This window comes from Polyergus mexicanus, unplaced genomic scaffold (genome assembly GCF_030449975.1).
Source record: "Polyergus mexicanus isolate NDT 795.1 unplaced genomic scaffold, iyPolMexi1.0 SCAF_5, whole genome shotgun sequence".
Taxonomy (NCBI): domain Eukaryota; kingdom Metazoa; phylum Arthropoda; class Insecta; order Hymenoptera; family Formicidae; genus Polyergus; species Polyergus mexicanus.
In genome coordinates this window covers 3,100,229-3,122,618 of record NW_027223325.1, presented here as the reverse complement: position 1 = coordinate 3,122,618, position 22,390 = coordinate 3,100,229, and the positions used below count along the sequence as shown (strand labels likewise).

Here is a 22,390-nt window from a genome sequence, read left to right as displayed (position 1 = left end):
AAAATTTTGATTCCGGCTCTTGTTCCTTTCCTCTTTTTTTTTTTATTTTACGCGGTTTCAAAATTCACGTTTCTCTCGCAGAAACTGACACTGTTTCAATAGAGTACGGCATCATTTATAAAGACGGAATCCTTCTGGAAATCCCACGTGATTCTCTCAATAGACAGCTGTCTGTTCGTCGGTAGACTCCCGCTGGATTGTTGTGACTCGTTCTTTGATGGACAGGCCAATATCCGGAAATGCTGTTTAAGACGAGACGACCTAGGTAAGCTAGACTACTGTTGAAAACACTCCTCAAACATAATCTTTTAAGCAGTTGACAGAAGTCAAGTTTATACGCGTTTCTAAAAAAAAAATAAATATTTCTCAATGAGTTGACACAAATTGAGACTTCTTTAAGTTCTCTTTCCTTTCGTTAAACACCATTGTTTCTAAATTAGCTTCTTAATCTCTTTTAATCTCTTTCACACTTTATTGTCGATGACGCATTATCCGGTACGATACACAGTGTTTCCGTGATGTAATGTTATTTCATCATTTTGATTGTTTTATCACTGCTCGACAAACTTGGATAATGCATATTAATATCTAACAATAATTGTATCAATTGCTAAAATCAGAATTAATCATAAATAAACAACAAGAGAGCGGAGGAGTTTTAATACACACAATAAAAGAAACGACGCTTTGGAAGGCGATGGATTATTGTAGCTTGTGCAGATAAAAGCTAGCACTGTAACAGAACGACTGGAACTCAGCATGACAATGCAGGTGCCTCATCCTATGTCAAATCTCAGCGTGACGCCGCACGGAAAGATGGGTACTGGACCGATTGACAAGAGTGGACCATAATTGTTTAGCGGGATTAGCCGCAAATAAAGTTTACGTGTCGATCCGGAAGAAAGGCGACGATATTTATCCAGCATTAGACCAGGTTAAACTCAAATTTACTTACTTAATCCCTGCAAATTCTATTTAAACGCGTCCTCCAAGTTTACCCAACAAATAATACGCTTCATCGACGAAAAATTGCGTAATGATCAGCTTTCTATCTCAATTTTATCGTTATCTCCCTAATAATAAAGATTAACGATAGAAGAAGAACCAATTTTATACTGAATTATGCTGCGTAAATTAAATTTTCTGGTACATATAAAGAGTCATTATTTTTTACAATCAATCGTGGCAAGATTGTATTATTAAGAAAAGAAAATATTAAAGAAAAGCTTGTTGTTCTTCTAAATTCAAGTGCGTTTTTGCTTCTCCAAGTTTTTATTTGAAGTTCAATTATTAATCAATGATATACTAAATATTGAAAGATTGCATACGATGTATTCTCCCAAATTTTATTCCAAGTATAAGACGGCATTAAAATTAAGTTAACGATTCCGAATATATAATACATGTTTATTTATATCGGTGTAATCTCGATTGTAAAGAGCGTGATGGTACATTGCCAACATTCGCACGAGTATGAAAAGACTCCGAATTACATTCCGATAAAGATAAGATATGTAACTGCGCGTTCGGGTGAAAAAGATTAGCCGACAGCGGGAATCAGAACTATCAAACGTCACTGCGGCTCGATCAAGATGAAGATTCCCCGGGCTGATGTACGAAACAGGACGGATGTCGCGGGTGGCCGCAGGTGGCGCCCTCGATATAAGCTCTTCTGACTGAACTGCTGATACGGGACCATGCTTCTAAAACTCTCACGGTGGAATGTGTCATCCTGTCACTGCGCTCTCGCATGGGGTAGAAGATATCCCATGGGCCGTCACGCGTTCTGCGAACGAGCGAGCTCTTGTCACTTTTTCAGATCTTCTTATTGCCAAAAAATGTTCACAACCCGTCCATTAAACAATAATTGAGGAAAGCTACTGCTCCAACCATCAATATAATCATCACATTTACATGCTCTTCATAATATTTAAATTTTATCATACTATTCAACTGCATTGTGTATCGCGTTATGTATTGATGACAGATGCTATGCGGCTTATTTAAAATCTATTCCGTTTTCACAGATAAAATATTGAAAAGAAATTAATTATGTATTTATATCAGATTACAACAAGTTAATAAAGAAGTAAAAAATCTTTAAAATAGTAGTCAAAAAACGAAAGAATATAATACACAATCAACGTCTCATATATGAGTCTTTCAGAAGTAAAACTAATCAACTAAACTTTTGATAAATTTCTTAATTTTAGTACTAGAATACTCATGTGTTTTATTAAAATTAAAAAGAATAGAAAAAAGTGAAGGTCATCAGTTTAGATCCTGACAATGAGAAGCACATAGTGAGGCTGATTATATTGTACATTATATTCTTTCTTATATTTTATTTAATGTTTCGAAAAATTTTTGAATCTTTATTTAATAAATAATTTAATATAATCTGATACGTAATCTTTATATTTAATAAAAATAACATATTAATACATATAAATAAAAAATATTTTAAGCAGATAAAACTTCTAATGAATTTTAAGGATCTTTTAACATATTTTTCAGAGATCTGACGTCGAATGTGACCTAGTCCTTCGTTATACCTTTAAAAGTAGTGTATTGTCATGTTAGGGTCTCGACGACGTGAAGATGATGAATATCCTAGCAGTCTGAAGAGTCACAAATTGTTTCGTGCGTCGCACGTCTGTGTGACCGAAATATCTTTCTTATTTATTAGCGTGACACAGCTACCAAATTAAATTATCTATCTCCACTTTTTCCCTGGACAACGCAAAGCGTTGCACGGAAACTATCTGCAAGAAAAGATGTACTTCATCTTCTTCGCGTACAATGCGTACATAATAAAGAAACGTATGTGCTTGGTTATCTAAAAAAGCACAATGCTGACAAACAGTTAATAAAGTTTGATCATTAACCCATTTATTAATATTTATTGATAAAATCGTCGGTCGTGTAGATAGTAGAACAACTATAATTAAATCATCAACTGTCAAGTTATAATAAAAACGCAGGATGTTGTCGTATCTTGGTACCTTGCGACACGCAAGTACATAGAAGGACCCGTCAAGAGCGTGGAAGGAAGAAAAAGGCAGAAGACACAAAACAACCTAGGATAGAAGGGCGGAGGTTGCCTGCCTCCGGATAGCATAGAAAGCGGGTACCGAGATATAATACCCCAGCTCCTACCCCTCCGACGATAAGTGTCAACTGCAGCGTGCCAGATAAAAAGAAGGAACGAAAAATAAAATTCACACTGGTGATCCATCATGAGGTAGTGGACTCGGGGCGCGCAGACTCGCCCAGGATTGGTTGGAGCCGCCCAATCGTCATCACGTGATCACCTCTATGTGCCGCCCACCGATAATGGAGACTCCCCCAGAAACTAACCTCACGCAGCCCAATGCCACCACTCTACATCTGGGTGGTACGTCCGAGAGAGAGAGAGAGAGAGAGAGAGAGAGAGAGAGAAAAAGAAAAAGAAAACTTGAACACGCCAGACCACTGCGGGTCAGTCTCACCTGTGTGCAGCTTTCCGCTACGCTAGTCTACCTAACCAGTCCACTTCAACGACCCATGTCGGACGGATCGACTGCACGAATGACCGCATGGATTGTTTTTGCGGGCGACGGTTAACGTTTCACAGTGGATTGACACTTTTAAGTGCTCGCTGAAAACTATCGTAGGAGTATAATAAATACGAATTTTTAAAACTTGAATACCGAATATCTGTCACAAAATTTTACAAATTTATAAAGCCGATACGCGTATATTCTGCATCGTTTTAGTGCGCAGTGACAACTGTTTTTGTGTATAGACTAATCTTGTGCTTACCTTGTGAATTGGTTTAATCGAACAAATGTAAATCTTACTGTTTTGTAGTATTTGTACAAGAGAATAGTAAAAAATATACATATGTACAATGTTGAAATAATCAATTAGAATAATAGTGTACGACTTTTGTCATGAGTAACGCATCTTCTTCGTTTCTTTTTCTTCTTGGGCAATACGCATAACAATTACCAAAAAAGTGGGTGGTCAATTGATTTGTCTCTCCATTACGAGGATGATGATGATGGACATGGGCATGTACGGGAACTACGGCAAGTCTGACTCATATCCCAACTACGTGTTCTCGGGTCAAGGAAACCATCATCATCACCATCATCACCATCAGTCGTCATCCATCGGCAGTCACGTGTCGGTGCCTCCTTCTCCGGAGATAGCTCCAACTCATTACTATCCCCAGACTGCAGTGGCGCCATATTCTTCATCATCCTCTGAGAGTTTCTTAACCGCCGATTCGGGTGCGTCGTCCAGTACGCCACCTCAAGGCTTTTACTCTCCGACGGGTGCCGTTCTCCATGAGAATGGTTCCACCACAGCAATAATCTCTTCGGAGAACGGTCTAAGTTATACTAACCTGGATTACGCGTCATCCTCGTATCCGAATCAACAGCAGCACACAGTAACATCGGTGGATCCACATCAAAGTTACCATGTTCAGCAACCTGCTTACCGAGACGATCATCACCATCATCATCACCACCATCCGCCCGCTGGCGGCAGCCTACATCAAACCACGGTACTTCAAGCTAGTCATCCAAGAACGGAACACGATCAGCAGATTCATCATCAGTCCTCTAGTCATCATCACCATCATCACCACCATCACGAGCCTGAATACCAAATAGCGGTCGGCGGCACCTCAAACTACCTACATCAACTGCCGTCCTCGGACGAATCCTTACACTACCAGACGCAGATTCAGCAAAGCGAGTTCTCCACGCATCCACCGGGACACTATAAGGAAGAGAATTCGGATGCGACATCCTATCACGTTTTACAACAATCCGGCCACCTCCAGCATCCTCATCAGCACGGGCACCACCAGCATCATCAGCAGCAGCATTCGCATCATCCACAACAACAACAACAACAACAACAAGCGCAGGTACCAACCTACAAATGGATGCAAGTCAAGAGAAACGTACCTAAACCAGTTGGTAAGTGCATGATTCAAATTTCCAGTCGAGTCGACGCCTATGTGTGGCGGGTAAACTAGCGTGAAATTAGGTATTCTGTGGGCGCGATCCGGTAGCCACTCGTTAAACCGCGTTCATCGCTTGATTAGCTTCAAGTACGAAGATGTAGAATCACGGCTGTCTATCTTACCCCGTTGTTTTAAAAGCTATTATTGCCAACCACTGCGTGTCCCCAGTTTGAAATTTATATCGCGTGGAATTCAATTAAACTCATAATCAGACGTACACAATACACAGTACAAATATCTGACAAATTGGATGAAAAATTATTATACGTACTATACGTTTTAATTAATATATTGCTACAATTTTTCTTTAAAAAAGAAAATTTTTGTTCGTAAAATACTTTCTGTACGACCAGCTTATGAAATATATGATTGTAACTTATCATTTATTTAAATGATCTGTATATTCTATATTTACGTTTATTTTAAATAATTATTATATTTTACGTAAAGTATGCGTGTATATTTGAAATTAAATAGTGTTTTTATCTTTCACATAATTGTATTATTAATTTTTTTAAAATTGAAGAACGTTTAAAATTTGTAGAATTCGCGGATCGCTAATAAAACAATCTCAAATCTTAGAAGTATAATTTAATTCAATCACGTCTTGTTGAGAATACTTTACATAAATTCAGTACATCAAAGTAGTACTTTAAAAAACACTTGATCGAAGATCAACAATTTTTATGAAGATAGTCCTCAATTAAGATTGACAAACAAGGCGGACAGTTTGTCAGAGACAAAATGTAACATGCTGCTCGGTAATCGTCAAGTCAGTGGCTTTCAAACAATCTGTATGTATGTATGAGAATTAATAAAGTGCGACGTAATCCCGGTTTGCCATAATCATTAATCATGCGCGCACTGTCCAATAATACCACGTACGACCTTAATATCATTAGTTTGCAATTTGCTACCGTATTTCTTATTGATTTTCTTTTATCTTATCAGGCGTCTTAAACAGAAAGAGATAAGATTTATATCATAAATATAGATTTTTTAATTTATTAATTTTAAAAAGTTTAATAAAAAATTTGTTCAATTCAATGAATAAATTTATCAGATAATATTCTTTCAGTTATTCTTAAAACTTGCCTTTATTATTAACGAATTACATTTTTATCATAATTGCATTTTTATCGTAAATTCAATCATAATAAATGGATAATAAATGGATTCATAATAACAGACTTGTATTGTCATTTATGAAGGTAACTATACGTATGGATTTTGCGGGATAAACGATATTCTCCAAGATATTTGTGACCAAAAACTTATCAATATACGTGTTATCTTATCCTACAATTTGACTTTTGTTTATATACTTATATTTCATTAACTCAATAGATAAAATTGTGCACATATAAAACGAGTAATAAAAAATATTCGATGCTATAAAAATATTTTTTATAACTATTATAAATCAAAGAGATGAAAGAAACTTCCTAGGCAATACATGTCTTTAAAAGATGACAAAAAATGACTCTTAAAGACATCTTATCCTAACATCCTTTAGATGTCTTTAAGCCTTTGGTCTTTTGGCCTTTATGTGCTGCTTGGATCATTCGTAATATCGAAATGTGTATTGTTATTATATGAATTGTGTATTCTCTCTGTAATAAATATTTCTAAATATACTTTTGCTCATTTAATTGGACATATTTATTTCATTAACAATGAACAAAATTTTTATTTGATTATGTTTGAAAATTCGGACATAAATTTATATCGAGAAAGAAAATTCAGATATTATTCATTATAAATCCGAAGATATAAATCGCACAGGATTAATGAAAAATGTTTCTCACATATGATAAGCGAATTATTTACAGACATGTTTATAAATATCAGGAATGTGCAATCTCGACGACAATCTTTACATGTTTAAACGTGACGTATTGGATTTAGATTGTACAATAGTAGCGGAAACATTAACAGATTACGATAAGACTAGCGTTTAAGTAAAACCGTCTTACCCTCGAATTTATCAGATTAATTCCTGACATTGATAAGATAATTCGTTTATCAAACAAATATACGCGAATAAATCTTCAATATATTGATTATGAGGAAAGCATTATACAGAGTGTCCGTAAAGGTCGAGATCAAATTTATATAATGCGTTAATAGAGTAGATCGAGTAAGTTCATATAAATCTATGCCCAAAAGTATTTTATTATAAAGTTATAAGCATTCAAAGATTCGCGAAATGAATTGATCTTATAATTTATTAGACAAAATCGCTGATTAGGAAACAGATAACTCTCAATTATTATTTAAGTACAAGTCTTGACTTATGCGGTCTTTAGAATTCTATCACATATTTTTAATTCTGTTAAATTTTCAATTGTTCAATAATATAATTTTGAGTCGTTCATTTTTGCGATATGACAATATAAGAACACCTTTGCTCGCTTATCTCTTTAAATGCTTATAATTCTTTAATAAAGCATTTTCGGACATAAGTTTATATTTTATAAATTTGATCCTGACCTTTTTTACGGACACTCTGTATATTCGTCAATTTTTTTTCTTGTATGTACTTATTACAATATATACGTAAATCTCTTTTTTTTTTCAGTAAAAAAGTTATTGTATTTTATTTGTGATAAATTAATTGAATTTTAATTAACGGAAATTATTTAAATTCGTAACCAAAATTCGTAAACAAAACAAATGACTACAAAGTTTGACAATTCATGATTCAAAAATAATAATATACAATATGTGGTATGTGTGTGTGTGTGTGTATATGTTATAATTCTTATAATTAATATATTTTTGCAAAAGAGAAATTAGAGACATAATCCGCAAAAATGTCTACGTACTGTTATAATGTCGAGTTGATGACCATGAAAAAGTGACGTAGTGTAGCTCAATGAAAATAATGCCTAAAAAGGCAGGAACAGTTCCCCTAACTACACACTAATTTGCTTAACGGCCATGGTGCTCCCCGCAATCTCCTAACTCGGAGAATGAGTGTGAGCTTAGTCGTTTGGATGGAGCTTGTCGGGATTACCAGCGTTTCACTTAATAGCTCATTATAATCGAATTAATAACGCCATCGTAGGCGTTAAAGGGACTGACGTTTATTGCAGCGAAGCATGCAAACCGAAATGAAACTTTGTCACCCTCGTTTAACCCCTCTCGTTTTTACTCCTGCTATTACGTCCCGATGTTTTTAATACGATTCAATTTTCTTTAACATGTCTATCACAATTTCGAATACCTCGAAATGTAATTGGCCGTAATATTATATAGGAAAAATTGAAGAATATTTTTTAATTAACTATTTCTATGTATCGTCATTTACAAAAAAAAAATATATATATATATATAATAAGTGTAATTACACATATAATAAATTTTATATGCTTATCAAGATAATAATTAATATACCATCTATACATAATTTTATTAGAGAAGGAAAGGAAGAGAGAGAAATATCTTCTAAAATAATATGAAATATATATCAAATTTAAAACATATCGAATAATATAAAACTGATAATTAAGCAAATGATAAAATAATAATTCGAATAATATATAAAATTATATATTCAATCACGTATCATCATAGCTGCAAAGTCAATAAACGAGAGCAAAATTAATTTTAACGAAATGTGATGTAAGTAATTGAATACAATTACATTTCGCAGCTAGTTGAAAAAAGCACGCAACGCGAATATGTATAGAATTGCGAAAAATTAGAGAGAAATAACGGGATGGGCGGAGCAGAGTAGTGGGGCGATTTCAGTAGATTTTGGTTGGTTAACTTTTTTGGTTGGCCAAGGACTTACAATAGCGTTCCGTCTTCCCTCCGCAACATGTTTCGGGGATCCAACATAGAGGGTCTCTATGGGGACGCGCCCGGTGTGGACCACCCTTAGTCAAGATTGGAGTGAGACAGCATCACGACGGAAGGACCGTCGTGTGATGCTGTCAACCCGCCCAATCTATCATACTAAACTCGATTTCTTCTCTCTATACTCAATAGCGAGATTGGCAATACCGCGAGGAGAGAAGTGAGACAAACGAACGTCCCCTCGTAACACAGCAGTAATAATTCTGTATCTTCGTCACGGTAAAATGGAGAATTTCCTTTCCCTTTCAAAATCCCGGTTTATCGGTGTGTTGTAATGCCTCAGTAATAATACGTAAAAATAATACAACAAATATAATCGATAATTATTTAACATCCCAATATATATAATCTCTTAGTGTCATCAATAAGAGATAAAAATCTTTTATATTCTACAACTCGCGCGCTCAACGCGTTACGCAACTCGATATGACGGTTATATCGATGATATAATGTTACAGAGGATATTATGACGTCGCACAGTAATTATAATAATAGTAAAGAATCATCAGTTGAGGAAAGATCGTTTAAAAAATAATATCTCTTTTTCTATTTGCTTATTATTCTAGTATATTTTTATCTTCTGATGTAAAACAAACATATGCCATAGAGTAAAGATCGGCGCAACTCGTCAGACTCTCTCATCGCAATTATAATAGTTCTTATGTCATCGCGCAAATACATTTCCTCTCCACTTCTGATGTATTTGCAGTTTCGTTTTTATAATGTATGTTTTACGTTGTACACGTATATATATAAAAAAATTTTTTTATTATCATCGATCGACTCATATAAAAATACTTCATGTTTCTCTCTCTCTCTCTCTCTCTCTCTCTCTCTCATATAATATCAAAATATTACTAATATTAATATTTATTATTAAATATAATTCTTTCAAAACTCTTTTGATAATGCATCCCGATTGTCGAGTTAAAACAAAAAATAATTACAGAATATATATAAAGTATTCTTTAAATACTGCTACAAGTTGCTGCGTAACACGATTAAATGAAGAAAGTCCATATATATCTTCACGTCTATATTTATTCATGGCAGATATGAAATAAATAATATTTATTGGGAGCACTTGATGGGCTACTTTTCGCGTTATCCGCTTCCTCGAAGACTATCACCTTTTAGGCTGACTTAAAATATGCATGTCGTTATCGACGCCCTGGCCGAATATATGCAGGGGCGGCATCACGACGAGGCTCCAAACCTATGAAACTTACCGCCGAGTCATTAACTTCCTTACCGTTCTGGTCACGCGCTTAGGTATATAGAGCCAAGTATATTGTTTATCGTTATATATCATTATATGTGATATGTAAAATAAATGTTGCAGGAAAAATATAGTGCAACGTATATTGATTAAAGCAAAAGTAATAATAAATTCAGTGGAAAAGGAAGCACGGAGAGAGATTTTTTACATATACGAGGGATTTTTATAATTACGAGAAAAATTTTTCTATGAGTTTTATTACGTATTACTTGTCTCTAAACGTACGCACTAACATAAGTAACGTACCGTCTTATATCGATTGACAAATAAAAATGTTTCGTGACTATGCTCACACGAATGCAACAATATTATCGAATGCGGAGTATTACAGATTAGTAAACGCAGTATGTGCGCTTGTTGAATGTAAAAATTTCCGGAAAATCTCTCCGATCAAGCTATCCCAGGGGACTTGAATCGCAAAACTGGGCGTCGACGTTTGTACACGGCAGCCCTGAACTTGAGGGAGATCGAGACAACGTTATAACGACGGGAATAAAACGCGCGAACAGAAGGGGAAAGTGAAGGGGAAAGGCGGGAGATACGTCTGCGAAGACGAAAAAAGGAGGATGAAACATCGGCTGAAGATAGAGAGGACGCATTGGATCGGGAAAGGAGCGAGATAAATACGAAGGAAGGCACGTCCGATTGAGAAAGGAGAAAGAGGAAGAAAGTCTCGGGGAAGAGAGGCAGCGGTAGAAAGAGAGAAAAAGATGGAGAAAAAATGTGGCAGGGCACGAGAGACAGACAGAGAGAGAGAGAGAGAGAGAGGCAGAGATTGTGTGGGTAGAGTCGAACAACTGGCTGGGCATGCTGCTCGCCGCTCCGCTAGGGTCGCCGGCGGACGCGTGAGTGAGTGGCCCGATATCTCGCGAGGGGATCAGAGGATCGTTCGCGTGTTTCCACCCGGGCTGCCACCCGCCGAACCCGGCAACCCCGGATCCCGCAACAACCCTGGCAGCAACTGACCCTCCTCTGGCCGCGGCCGTCTCTCTCCCATCATTCCCTTCCCCTTCCACCCCGTCTTGTCCGTGCCGCACAGAGCCGCTGGCCGCCACCGCTCTACTCCTGTCCTGTCCGAGCGCGGCCCGACAGATCCGCTCGGCCGGACTCTGACAACCGCCGCCAACAACGCTGTCCACGTGTCTCGCCTCATGGTGATTTTCATTTCCGCGTCGCTCTCCGAGCCCGACGGCCGAGCCGGCCGGCCGGCCGGTCGGCCCAATCTTCCTTCGCGCGGCTCAATTGCCCGGTACGATATTTACATGTTATTTTTGGTCGTAAAAATACGGTGCTGGTACGCGAACGTTTTTTCACGCGCATACATTGGAGAATCGTTAACGATTTTCAGTCGAGAACGCTACGATCTTTATCAGAGAACTTATCTCGTAAAGAAAAATTAATACCTTCTGATTGTAACAAGGGAGAGGTCTTATCAATCAGGTCTTATTTATTAAGAAGATAAATTATATAGTCAAGCTTGGCAATTAATTTTCTTTTCGCATGCACAGAGGAATAATTATAACATATGATAAGTTTTCTTATTTTATGTATTAAAAGTAAAGCGTGGAATAAAAAAATTTCACGGAGAAGCGCGTTTCATATACCCTCGAGGAAAAAAGCAATAGTGCACCTGTGCGAAAGCTCGGGGGCGAGCTGTTGCTCGAAGAAAGCGCGCGAAACTTATCGACGACCCCCGCGAAGTGCCGTGCTGAGCCTAATTTCAGCGGGAAATGCTTCGGGCATACTCACGAACGCATACACACGAACGCGCTCGCGGGGGAACCCCCGGGGGTGTGAATGTCGAACGTGCTGCACGCAGCCCTTTCGCGTACGCTGTTACGGTACACAACGTAGCCTTTTCGTACTCGACTGTGACTCAGGATATTACCTATCATAATGCTGAAATCAACGCGGCCGACGGGGCATGACGATGACTGACAAGGGGTTGCGAATGGAAGGAACCGTGCCGACGAAATCGTTTTGTCAGTTCTTGCGATAAATCGGTTAGATGGATACCCTCGCGAAAAAAATTTCGGTTGGATCAGGTGATTCGGAAATTTGCAATTGTGTATTCTTTAAATTCTCGATGCGATCGAGGGTTCAAATGTATTCACACGCAAATAATTAACATAGGGAAATTATCTCTCTTTCTCTGAAAAAATTCTAAAGAATTGTCTACTTTTTGCAACATTAATTTCTTTCCATACAAAAAAAAATATTATACCTAGATACCGATTGCAAATATATCAACTTCGATTACGTTCGCATTAAAAATATAATTCTAGAGGAGAGGCCACGATGCCATCATCGAGTGTATAGCCAAATATTTTTTGTTTTAATCTTAAAATTTTTTGGAATTCTTTCACATCTATATCAAACGCAATTAAATTTACGGAAATTACATCAATGAAATTAACGCCTTCGATTCTCGCGCGTAACTTGCGTTGCGATCACTTGCCGGATATGCTAAATCACGTATCCCGTAACACTTGCTGATACATCTTGTCGTCATTCTGTGCCGACTATATTAAGTTATTTCACAATGATATCAATGGTGATTTTATCAAAGTCAGTTTCCACAAAGTCAGCATGTCGATACGACATGCGACAGAGAATGTGTATATAAGTTTAAAAAGTTGTTGATAATTTTAATATACTTTCGCTAGAAATGTTTAAAAATATAAATTTAATATTATTTATTTAATGAAATGTACGTTTTCTTTTTCAATGATTTCTGTACAATAAATAAAAAATATTCAAATTACCACATTTGCAAAAAAAAAAAAAAAAAAAAAGAATAGAATCGATAAATGTAATAGAAAATATTAAGAAAAATATAAAAATATTATATCTCACGAAAATAAAATACAATTATTATTTATATACCATATATATATGCGTGAATCAAGTATAAAATCGTAGTTTATTGATATTAAGTTAACAACGAGTACGTAATACTTCTAAGCATACAAATGCATAAACTTATGTGAGGGTGCGCGATGCTTAAACGTGGCTTGGCTTCTAACTAACCGCGTGTGCACGCTAATCTCTACCTTCGTTCAAAGCTACCGCGTCGATGAAATCTCTTACCTGGATTAATATTACTTATTAAGGCAACTATATGAGAAAAAGAAAAACATATGTATACTAAGAAATATATTGCAACGAAGAAATTATATAAGAAAAAGAGAAAATAATTCCTCTCTCTCCAGAAACATACATATACAATTTTATCATTTTTGTTCTTGTGCGTCACGAGCGATTATCGAACCGCAAGAGCTTCTCGAGAAAGGAAAAGGGGAGACTATAAGATTAGAAAGATTACAGAACCTGAAGACGTACTTGTGTGTGTGTGTGTGTGTGTGTGTGTGTGTGTGTATCAATAATGTTTTATACAAAGAGCATCTTAGATTTTCTCTTTCTCATTAATTTGTTAATATTCACATATATTAATTATATGTCATCTTTTCTCTTTCTTTTTAAAAGAATCATTATATATTTTACTTTATATATTTCTAATATATATGTAAACAAAAATGATTTTTGATTATTTACAATAAAGTGGCAGCTACTTGCGGGAAGTCAATCCCTTGATCATACAGGATCATCTGCTCTTATGCGTGCTCTTATGCGCGTCGCCCGGTCTCCCCTCTCTCTTCAAGGAACATTACGCAATTCAAATATTATTCAAAGGCTAAAAGCCGTGGGGACGTTCTACGGATGATATAAGGAAAGGTGATGGTAAACACACGCAGAAGAATACAAGATGCTTGTGTATTATGTTACAAAGAGGATAGAGAGATATACGGGCGCATTGATGCCTTTCCAAATTCGCAGAATTTTCTAGACTCTAGACGACATATGCCCGTATTTGAAACAAAAACGAAATACCTGTTAAAGTCGTTTTTAGCTCGTAAAAGTTTTTTTTCTTACCGACGTAAAGCGCATGTACCAAAATGTATTCAGGATCCAGCTGTATTTGATTTGTATCTAATGTATGGATTATACGCATCAACGCCGCGTTACCCAAGTTCCTAAATAAACATATGCATCGTTTTTCGATCCCATGGTGTATAATTAAAAACGAAGACAGCGATATCTCTTATTGAAAAAATATATTCGGTAGGTGTAATATATCATATAACTCCTTTATTACGCTGTTATCTATGGTAGTTTTCAAATCTGTGATAGATTACGAGCGATATTAATAATCTTTTCGTAATATCTTTCTCTTTCTTGAAAAATCTATGCAACATCCCGCATCGCGATTACGCGATTAAAATCCCCTCGCGTGATTACAGAGGATTCGATAGTGACAATATAATCACAGTGGCGTAAAAGGTGACTCTGAGGGTGCACCCACATGTCTTATGGAAGATAATTAGAGGTGTCAATGCGCCTTCCCCTCGACTCGGCGTTATTAAGGAACTTCCCTGCTCCTGCATGCCAACCCTTTCCCACATTTCCCACCTTGTCGATATCATGAGTTTAATTCGCGAAACAAATGTTCTCCCGCATCGGCAACTGTACGTAACACACTATTAAGGATATTCGATGCGTGGTCACGATATAATTTCTACCACACGAATGCATAAACTAACTTACTGTCGATAATTGTGATAGCAGAGAAAGAGAGAGAGAGAGATTTAATCTCGTTTATTTCTCGGCGCAGATCTTTCTGTTTAGCGAACATTAATATTAGAATGGCGTTGGCAATGCCATCGTTATTTATCGGAATTTATTACAGATCCTTCTTCTACATTTCATTAATACAATGCGTCCGTTGTTGCTAAAGAAGGTTAGTATAGAAAATCAACGGCACCGTATTAGCCAGTCCTACCGTTAAAGTGCTAAATTGATGAATGAGTCGCAGAAACGAGAAACATTTCATTGTATCTGGCACTGGCACGCCTAATAGAACTTGTCCAAGTTTATTATTCGGCCTGGAAAAGCGTAAGCTTAATGGCCGCAAGCTAAATTCAGGGACCCCGGTATAAGTGACTGATCTCTTCGGTTATATTAGGAAATTTGCGAAAGTCATCTTATGCAAATATAAATTTTTTATTTTAAATATATATATAAATTGTTTTTCACAGATAGATGTAAGAGAAAAAGAGAAAGAGAGAGAGAGAGAGAGAGAGAGAGAGAGAGAGAGAGAGATGCCAGAATATTATAATTTCTTTGGAGCGGATAAAAAGAACGAAAATGTATTACAAAAATATTGAAGAGCGAAGCTAAAGATGTTGAAGGAAAATGTACATAATGGGGAAGACGTGACTTTAAGGCGGTGGCTTGACAGTTTCGTCCATCCCCTGCCATTAAGTAAATTGACTGCTACGATACCGTAGTCTAAATAACAATCTAATTTTCATAATGTATCCTCGTCCTCTGCCTAAAGCGCGTCACTTTTATCCTCAATATTTTAATTGCATCATCTGTTTCCCAAACCAAAAATTTATCCGCGTTGTAAAATAGTCGGTACGAATTGAATATTAAAAATCGTACCATATGTAAAACATCGATAAAACGAAAAAATCAAAAATTTCACGTAACGGCACTGTAACTGCGGATGTTTATTCTACAGCTGATGCAATTTGATCCAGATTTAGGGGATCAACCCTATCGTTCCTTCTTGCAGCTTTGCACAGGTCATCTCCCTAAAACTGCTTTTCCCGGGTAGTGACCAGCTGTTATGGCCGGCAAACGACTGTCACTTAAGGATTTGACTTGATCTTGATTCGACACATATTACGTCCACGTCTGTTGTACGTTCTATCATACTTACAATTAGAAGATTATACATCCAAATTGAAAACACATAACAGAAACGTCTGCATTCAATGACGATATCGCTTTTGTTACTACATTCGATATTTATAAACCCTCTTATCTCCCACACAAGAATATTCTATTACTTCAGCTAATACTTTACTTATTTTAACACGAGATGTTTCCGCATTAGTTACTTAAGAGATATGCGTTGTTTTCAATAAATTTATCCTTTTAAGCAAGTCTCTGGCAGACAAAAATCCTTTCATAGATATTCTATTTACATTAATTAAGATCCTTTCGTAGATATTATATTTATATTTCGACAATTAAACTCTAAATTTTAATCGCAATGGAATACAATGTAATTGGATTTAAAATTTTTTTATCCATTGATCTCTTTGAAGTTTTCCTTGTGAAGAGCATTCTTTTATTTTCAATTGCTCAATGTTCGCTGAAGAAATTGATTATAAATTAATCAAAATAAATATGCCAACAATATTCAGTCAATCAATTCAAAATGATGTCTGTACGATTATTGAGCGCCTTATTTTATTATAGCAAGAATAAAAAATTTTTGTTTCAGCGACCAAAGCGAATCCAAATGCAGTCGAGTACGGTGGCGGTACAGTTGCGGGGCCAAGCTCCTCGGTATACGGAAGTACCGCCAGTGGAACAGTGAGTTGTATCGCCGGTTCGTTGGCCGGTATCGCCGGTAGCTTCAACAATACTGGACGCACAAACTTCACGAATAAACAACTGACCGAACTGGAGAAGGAGTTTCATTTCAACAAGTACCTGACGCGAGCGAGACGCATCGAGATCGCTTCCGCGCTGCAGCTTAACGAGACGCAGGTGAAGATCTGGTTCCAGAACAGGCGTATGAAGCAGAAGAAGCGCATGAAGGAGGGTTTGATACCGGCGGATAGCACAAATATGACGTCCTTGAGCGGTGCCAGAAGCAGTAGCAATTCACCGACGGGCTCGTCCAGCCACGAGATCGGCGGCCTCGGTTTATCCAGCTTCACCAGCGACAACAGTAGGGAATCACCTCCGTCTTCCAAGGATTGACGCGATTTTTGCTGCAGTAATGAACGGCACTATAATCTATGATTCGATATCTGAGTCGCAAAGCTCTGCTCCGATCATATCGAAAAGCTAGAAATTTAATGACAATTTACTGCAGCCATACACAAACCACTTTCTAATTTATTCTTTCAGGCTGCATCGTGAATGTAATACCGTGGACTTATAAAACGAGTAATGTCATTCCGTATCTTGAAAGTAGAGGTATGTGATATATGCGTATATACGGGAGACACGTCTCTATCTTCCCGTTTCTAAACTATAAAATGTGACATTGGTTTCTCTAATCCCATTATTATACGGATGATACCAACTACAGAAGTGGCATGTAGCTTTGAAAAAGTTCAATACGGTATATTATATTGCATTCCAGAGCATATCTTCTTCATCCTGAATTTCTTCTTTCGATCAGTGCATTAAATGTTAAGTTGTATATTAATTTTCCATATTATTTATTTCGTATATTTAATTTATAGTTTTCAATGCGTCTTGTAAAATTATATGTATAAGTTTGAAAATTTCAATCCAAATTTTCCAATGTTACCATGTACCTCAGTTCATATTCATAGAGCGATATTTGTAGTTGTAAATTTTAAATGCTGCTGTGTGATTGAACATCGTTTATATTTCTAATTAATTTATTAATAGTTTTAATTTTCTAAAAAATTTCAACATATATACTACTCATCTAATTCTTCCGATACATTTACATTAATATAAATATAGCGATTATATTCCAAATTTTTTACCTGCTTTCAAAAACTACTAGTACTTAATGTATAATTTTCTCTATCATCTTCTCGACCGTAATAAATTTTATTTTAATGTACAATTGTAAATTATATTTTCTAATTCAAGTATACGAAATGAACAAACAAGTTAAGAAACTAATAAGGGTCTAAAGTTTCAAAATTGTAAAATGAATAAAGTAACATCTATTACGTCACATTTCCACGTGAAGGACGATAGCGATTGAATTCTATCATGCGATCATTTCTTAACCCTTCCAGTACCTTATAATCAATAAATTTTCCACAACTTTTAATCATTTCTTTCATTTGTATTTTGTTTTCTTCCTATATCCCACAATCAGTACGCAATGTTTAGAACTATATGCACTATTACAATAATAAAGACAATTTATATAGCACACACTATATATATACCTATTAAATAATGACAGATATTAAAATTAACGAAATAGATATTTCTCATAGATTTTTTGATTTTTAAAAAACTAAACTAAAAATAACAAAAAAATATTTCAGAGAAGACCTCTATATTCAATCTGATACTGGAAGAGTCAACTTTACTTATCTTATCGTGGAATGTTTATAATAGTCTTGAACATTATGAAACAATCCCTAAATGTTAAAATGTTAAAATATCGTTGTCGGAGAAGTATAATAGAGAATATATTGCGCCAATTTGATTCTCAATTAAAAAGAAGAATTTATATAATGAAATAATTTATAATTGATTATTCTATTGATTGTTCGCAGATAGGAAATTTCGATCAATCCTAAAACGCTAAATTAGGCCAATGTCTTTATAACATTTATCTTGGTGCGCGATAACGCAATAGTGGATAGAAATATCTTTGATAATCACAAGATCTCGCGAGAGTAATTGTCTAATCGGAAATAGCCTAATGACCCTGTAGATCTCTTTCTCCCTCGATACAATTTCCGCCCAAGAGTTGTGTGCATGTATTTATATGTAAATAATATTCTACACAAAAATTATGGGCCGATAAAATTAATCGATAAACCCTACATAAACGAAAATTCCAAAAAACGAAATATTATGATATAAATCCTCATTATCCCCCAACAATAAGAAATTAATTGTATAAAGACAATATAATTGTATGCGGACTGAAAACTCGCATCCTATTCAAATTAATTCGCACGTTTAAACACATACAAAAAAAAAAAAAAAAAAAAAAAAATTAGAATAATCGTACATATTTATGTGAATTACATAAATGGTGGTCCATTTGCTCTGTACCTAAAAACATTCCTATCATATTAAAGTGTCATTAGCCTATAATACTATGTAGATCTTTGTAGAAAGAATAAAATATTATTGTATTAATTGTTGACGCCCTTCATTTACGCTGTCCCCCAGATCAAGAAATTTTTATGTGTTGGAGTAAATTTTATCGTTTATAAAAAAAAATACTGTACACATTTTTATTTATCGTTACTTATTATCGTCTGTAGATTCAGCAATAGAGATATTGGAATTACTTTTTATATTATCTTTATGTGTACTTTTTATATTATCTTTATGTGTAACATATATAAGAGAGGGATATTCTCTCTCTCTCTCTCTTATATCACACACGCACGCACATATGTACACATCTACATATCGACTGTTGCATATATACTGAAATTGGCAGTCATGCTTTAGATGGCGTTTACTTACAATAAAGGAAGAGTCACTTGATGAGTAAAACACCTTAATCTTTGATGCATATTTACTCCGCAATTTCTGCCAAAGCTGATTCCAATAATATTGTAAAATTACCTATAATGTAATGAAATTTGTCAAATAACATTTTTTGATATAACAGCGATATTATTAAATATAATAGAGATTTACCCTTGACTGCACACAAGATACAAACATTGTCCCAGGTCCTAGACTAAATATGGCGTCTCGATACCGGTGTGTTCGGCAAAACACCACTATTGAAATTTACTTTCGACTCTGATTGGTAGATCTGAAAGTAATACACCAATCAGAATTGTTTACTCAACGGCTGCGTTATATTTTCGCAAATTTGTAGAGACTCTAGTTTGCTCCTTGAAAATAGTTGAACGATTATGTACATATTGCATGTTGCCAAACATAGTTGCAGTGAGTTGTGGATTATTATACCAAGTAATGTGTCATATATGAAAAATCAGACAAATCTACAACAATGAGTAAGGAAGCACGACTCTCTCCAACTGATATGGCGCAATATCGTGAGCGATTGATGAATCAAAAAGAATTTTTGACTGACATATTATCTAAGATTGAGAAACAAATACTCGCCTTACAGGTATATCTGCAGAGAAAAATTTAAATATTTAAATATATAATTAAAATCAGAGGCGCTTTTTAATCTATAATTCTGATACATAAATGAGAAGAAAATAAGAAAATATTTCAAAAATTATCGGATAGGTTGAGCGATTACATTTGAGAAACTCTCTACTTGGGTCTAAATGTTCAGGACAAGAAATATTGCCAGATGTGTCAATCAGGAATAATTACGTGAAAATTGAGCCGGTAACAAAGGATTCAAATGATTTAACACAACAAAAATTAGATTTATCCGTAAAACCACCTCTAAATGATTTCGAGGAATTTGAAGACGATGACCTGGATTTCCTGGCTTCAACCCCTTAACGTGCTTAAATTTAGTTTTATTACTGATTATGCTATATTCATACTATGAAAAGATTAATTATACTTTAGCATGTATATATTTTATACAAATGAAGTATTAATCAATAATTTATAATAAAATGCACTATAAAAGTGATCTAATATCTGTGCACTTATTTTTGTTATTTATATTTTATAAGTATTTACAGGAGATGCATTCTTACATAAAGTATCATGTTTGGTATCTTAACTAGAAAGTTGAAAAAATTATAGTGACAAATAAGAAAACAAAATATTATTTGATATTAAGTCTAAGATCTCGAGGCTGCATACAAATTTAACACTGGCAAAAAGAAACACTCAAGTATATTGTATTGTAAAATATTGCTGGAAAGAATATGTCATTATACTTGAACATTTCATTCTAATTTGAAATAAGTCTAATCAATTTGTTCGAACATTATGACGGATAGCCTTGTGGAGGTGGGCCGAATTGCGATGGATCTTCGACCAACGATGGTGGTTTAAATTGTTCAGCAGAGAGACGTGTAAAACAAATTCCTACACCTTCTATCAGAGCCAATAACACTCCACCAATGATCGCACTGCCTACCATTGCTGGCAGTCCATTTCTTGCAGCTAAAATTCCACCAGTTGCAGCCCCGCTAATAATAGAATTGTAAGGATCTTCTTTTCCTCCTCTAAAGTGGACTAGTGTGCAATCGATTGTTGAGAACATCCCACCCCATACTGCAAAATTTCCAGCAATGATGGGTGCTCTCTGTCTGATTGCTACAACACTGCCCGTAAAACGCTGTTTCCATCCACTTGGTGCATTGCGGAAACCTTTGATACTTTGAAAGATTGCCCCACCTATGACACCCATTGTGAAGGCACCACCGCAGTCGTCAACTATTCGCCAGGGACATGGTTCTCTTGCATATTCTTCCATTCTACAGAGATCTGTTATAAAATATGGAAGGATAAATTTATTGACGAAACAATTATTATATAGATGATAATTTATCATAATTATAATAAAATAGACTTTAATAAAGCAAGAATGAATTTCATGGAATTATAGCAAATTTATCATTACTACTTCTGTCACATCATTTTATTATTTTAGTTAGTTACATATAAAAATTAACTTAAAAAAAAAGATCAAATACACAGCAATATTTCTGTATTGAAAAATGAATTTAATATAATGCATTATGTAAGATCGTACAGTTATATCTTGCCAAGCAACAATTACAAAAGTTATCGTACTTATAGAATAAGTGAGGTTAGAGCAGCGTTTCTTGTCGTTTCAAAGCTAAAGCACACATAACGTCTTTCTAAATTTCGTTATATATCAATGACAAATCACATTCTTGCGAGAAAAACAATTTATTTTGACATTTACCGTATAATTCGATACCGTTGAATCGATTCGAGTTCGAGCCGATGCGCAAAGATCCAACACGCCACTTCGTCCACTACGCGAAAGGAATGGCGAGACGGCGTGACATTCCGGGCAAACATAACCTCCTTACCATAGCATCGACAGCCGACAGATCTGGACGGATCAGGACGGATCAGGACGGATCCTTTCAATCTGTTTCAATTGATACATGTCGTAATTGCTGTCACTATGACATCAGACACAAGACAAATATAATGACACAATACTCTGTGTCATATTAAATCATATTAGATTATATACGTTTTTAATTTATTTTATTTTATTTTATTTTATGTAAAAATTTTAAAATTATGTATATTTCATATATGATTCCAGAAAGAGCCTAAAAGAGGCCACGGTGCTATACTGCCGTTTTCTAACTCATACAGTAGCGTCAACTAGATTCATTTTAGATGGCGGAACTATTGTATATAGCCAGATTTACTTTTTGATGCCATGGTAAAACGGCCGGTTGGTGTATGTATGCGCATATAAAATAAAATAAATTTTCTTAATAATTTTTTTCCTAATTTTTGAA

The 22,390-nt window shown here is 35.4% G+C and overlaps 2 protein-coding genes and 1 long non-coding RNA gene across 3 annotated transcripts; 1 reads left to right on the top strand and 2 right to left on the bottom strand.

The window, feature by feature from the left end:
- The first annotated feature begins 4,036 nt into the window (after positions 1-4,036).
- On the top strand, positions 4,037-17,390 carry LOC138933309 (homeobox protein Hox-B1). The gene is made up of 2 exons (XM_070295916.1): positions 4,037-4,976; positions 16,522-17,390. The coding sequence occupies exons 1-2, from the start codon at positions 4,037-4,039 to the stop codon at positions 17,004-17,006; spliced, it is 1,425 nt and encodes a 474-aa protein (XP_070152017.1). The 3' UTR covers positions 17,007-17,390.
- Positions 16,937-19,698, bottom strand: LOC138933310 (uncharacterized). Its single transcript, XR_011446946.1, has 3 exons — positions 19,632-19,698; positions 19,455-19,556; positions 16,937-17,017 (listed from the first exon to the last, which is right to left on the bottom strand). It is a non-coding gene; the product is annotated as an uncharacterized lncRNA (long non-coding RNA).
- An 881-nt stretch (positions 19,699-20,579) lies between these two features.
- Positions 20,580-22,016, bottom strand: LOC138933056 (mitochondrial import inner membrane translocase subunit Tim17-B). The gene is made up of 2 exons (XM_070295516.1): positions 21,814-22,016; positions 20,580-21,368 (listed from the first exon to the last, which is right to left on the bottom strand). The coding sequence occupies exon 2, from the start codon at positions 21,355-21,357 to the stop codon at positions 20,866-20,868; it is 492 nt and encodes a 163-aa protein (XP_070151617.1). The 5' UTR covers positions 21,358-21,368; positions 21,814-22,016; the 3' UTR covers positions 20,580-20,865.
- Positions 22,017-22,390: the final 374 nt, after the last annotated feature.

Coding starts and splice junctions, on each gene's coding strand:
- LOC138933309 (XM_070295916.1), top strand. CDS start 4,037: ATGATGATGATGGACATGGGCATGTACGGGAACTACGGCAAGTCTGAC. Junction 4,977..16,521: donor AAACGTACCTAAACCAGTTG/GTAAGTGCATGA, acceptor TTTTTGTTTCAG/CGACCAAAGCGAATCCAAAT.
- LOC138933056 (XM_070295516.1), bottom strand. CDS start 21,357: ATGGAAGAATATGCAAGAGAACCATGTCCCTGGCGAATAGTTGACGAC.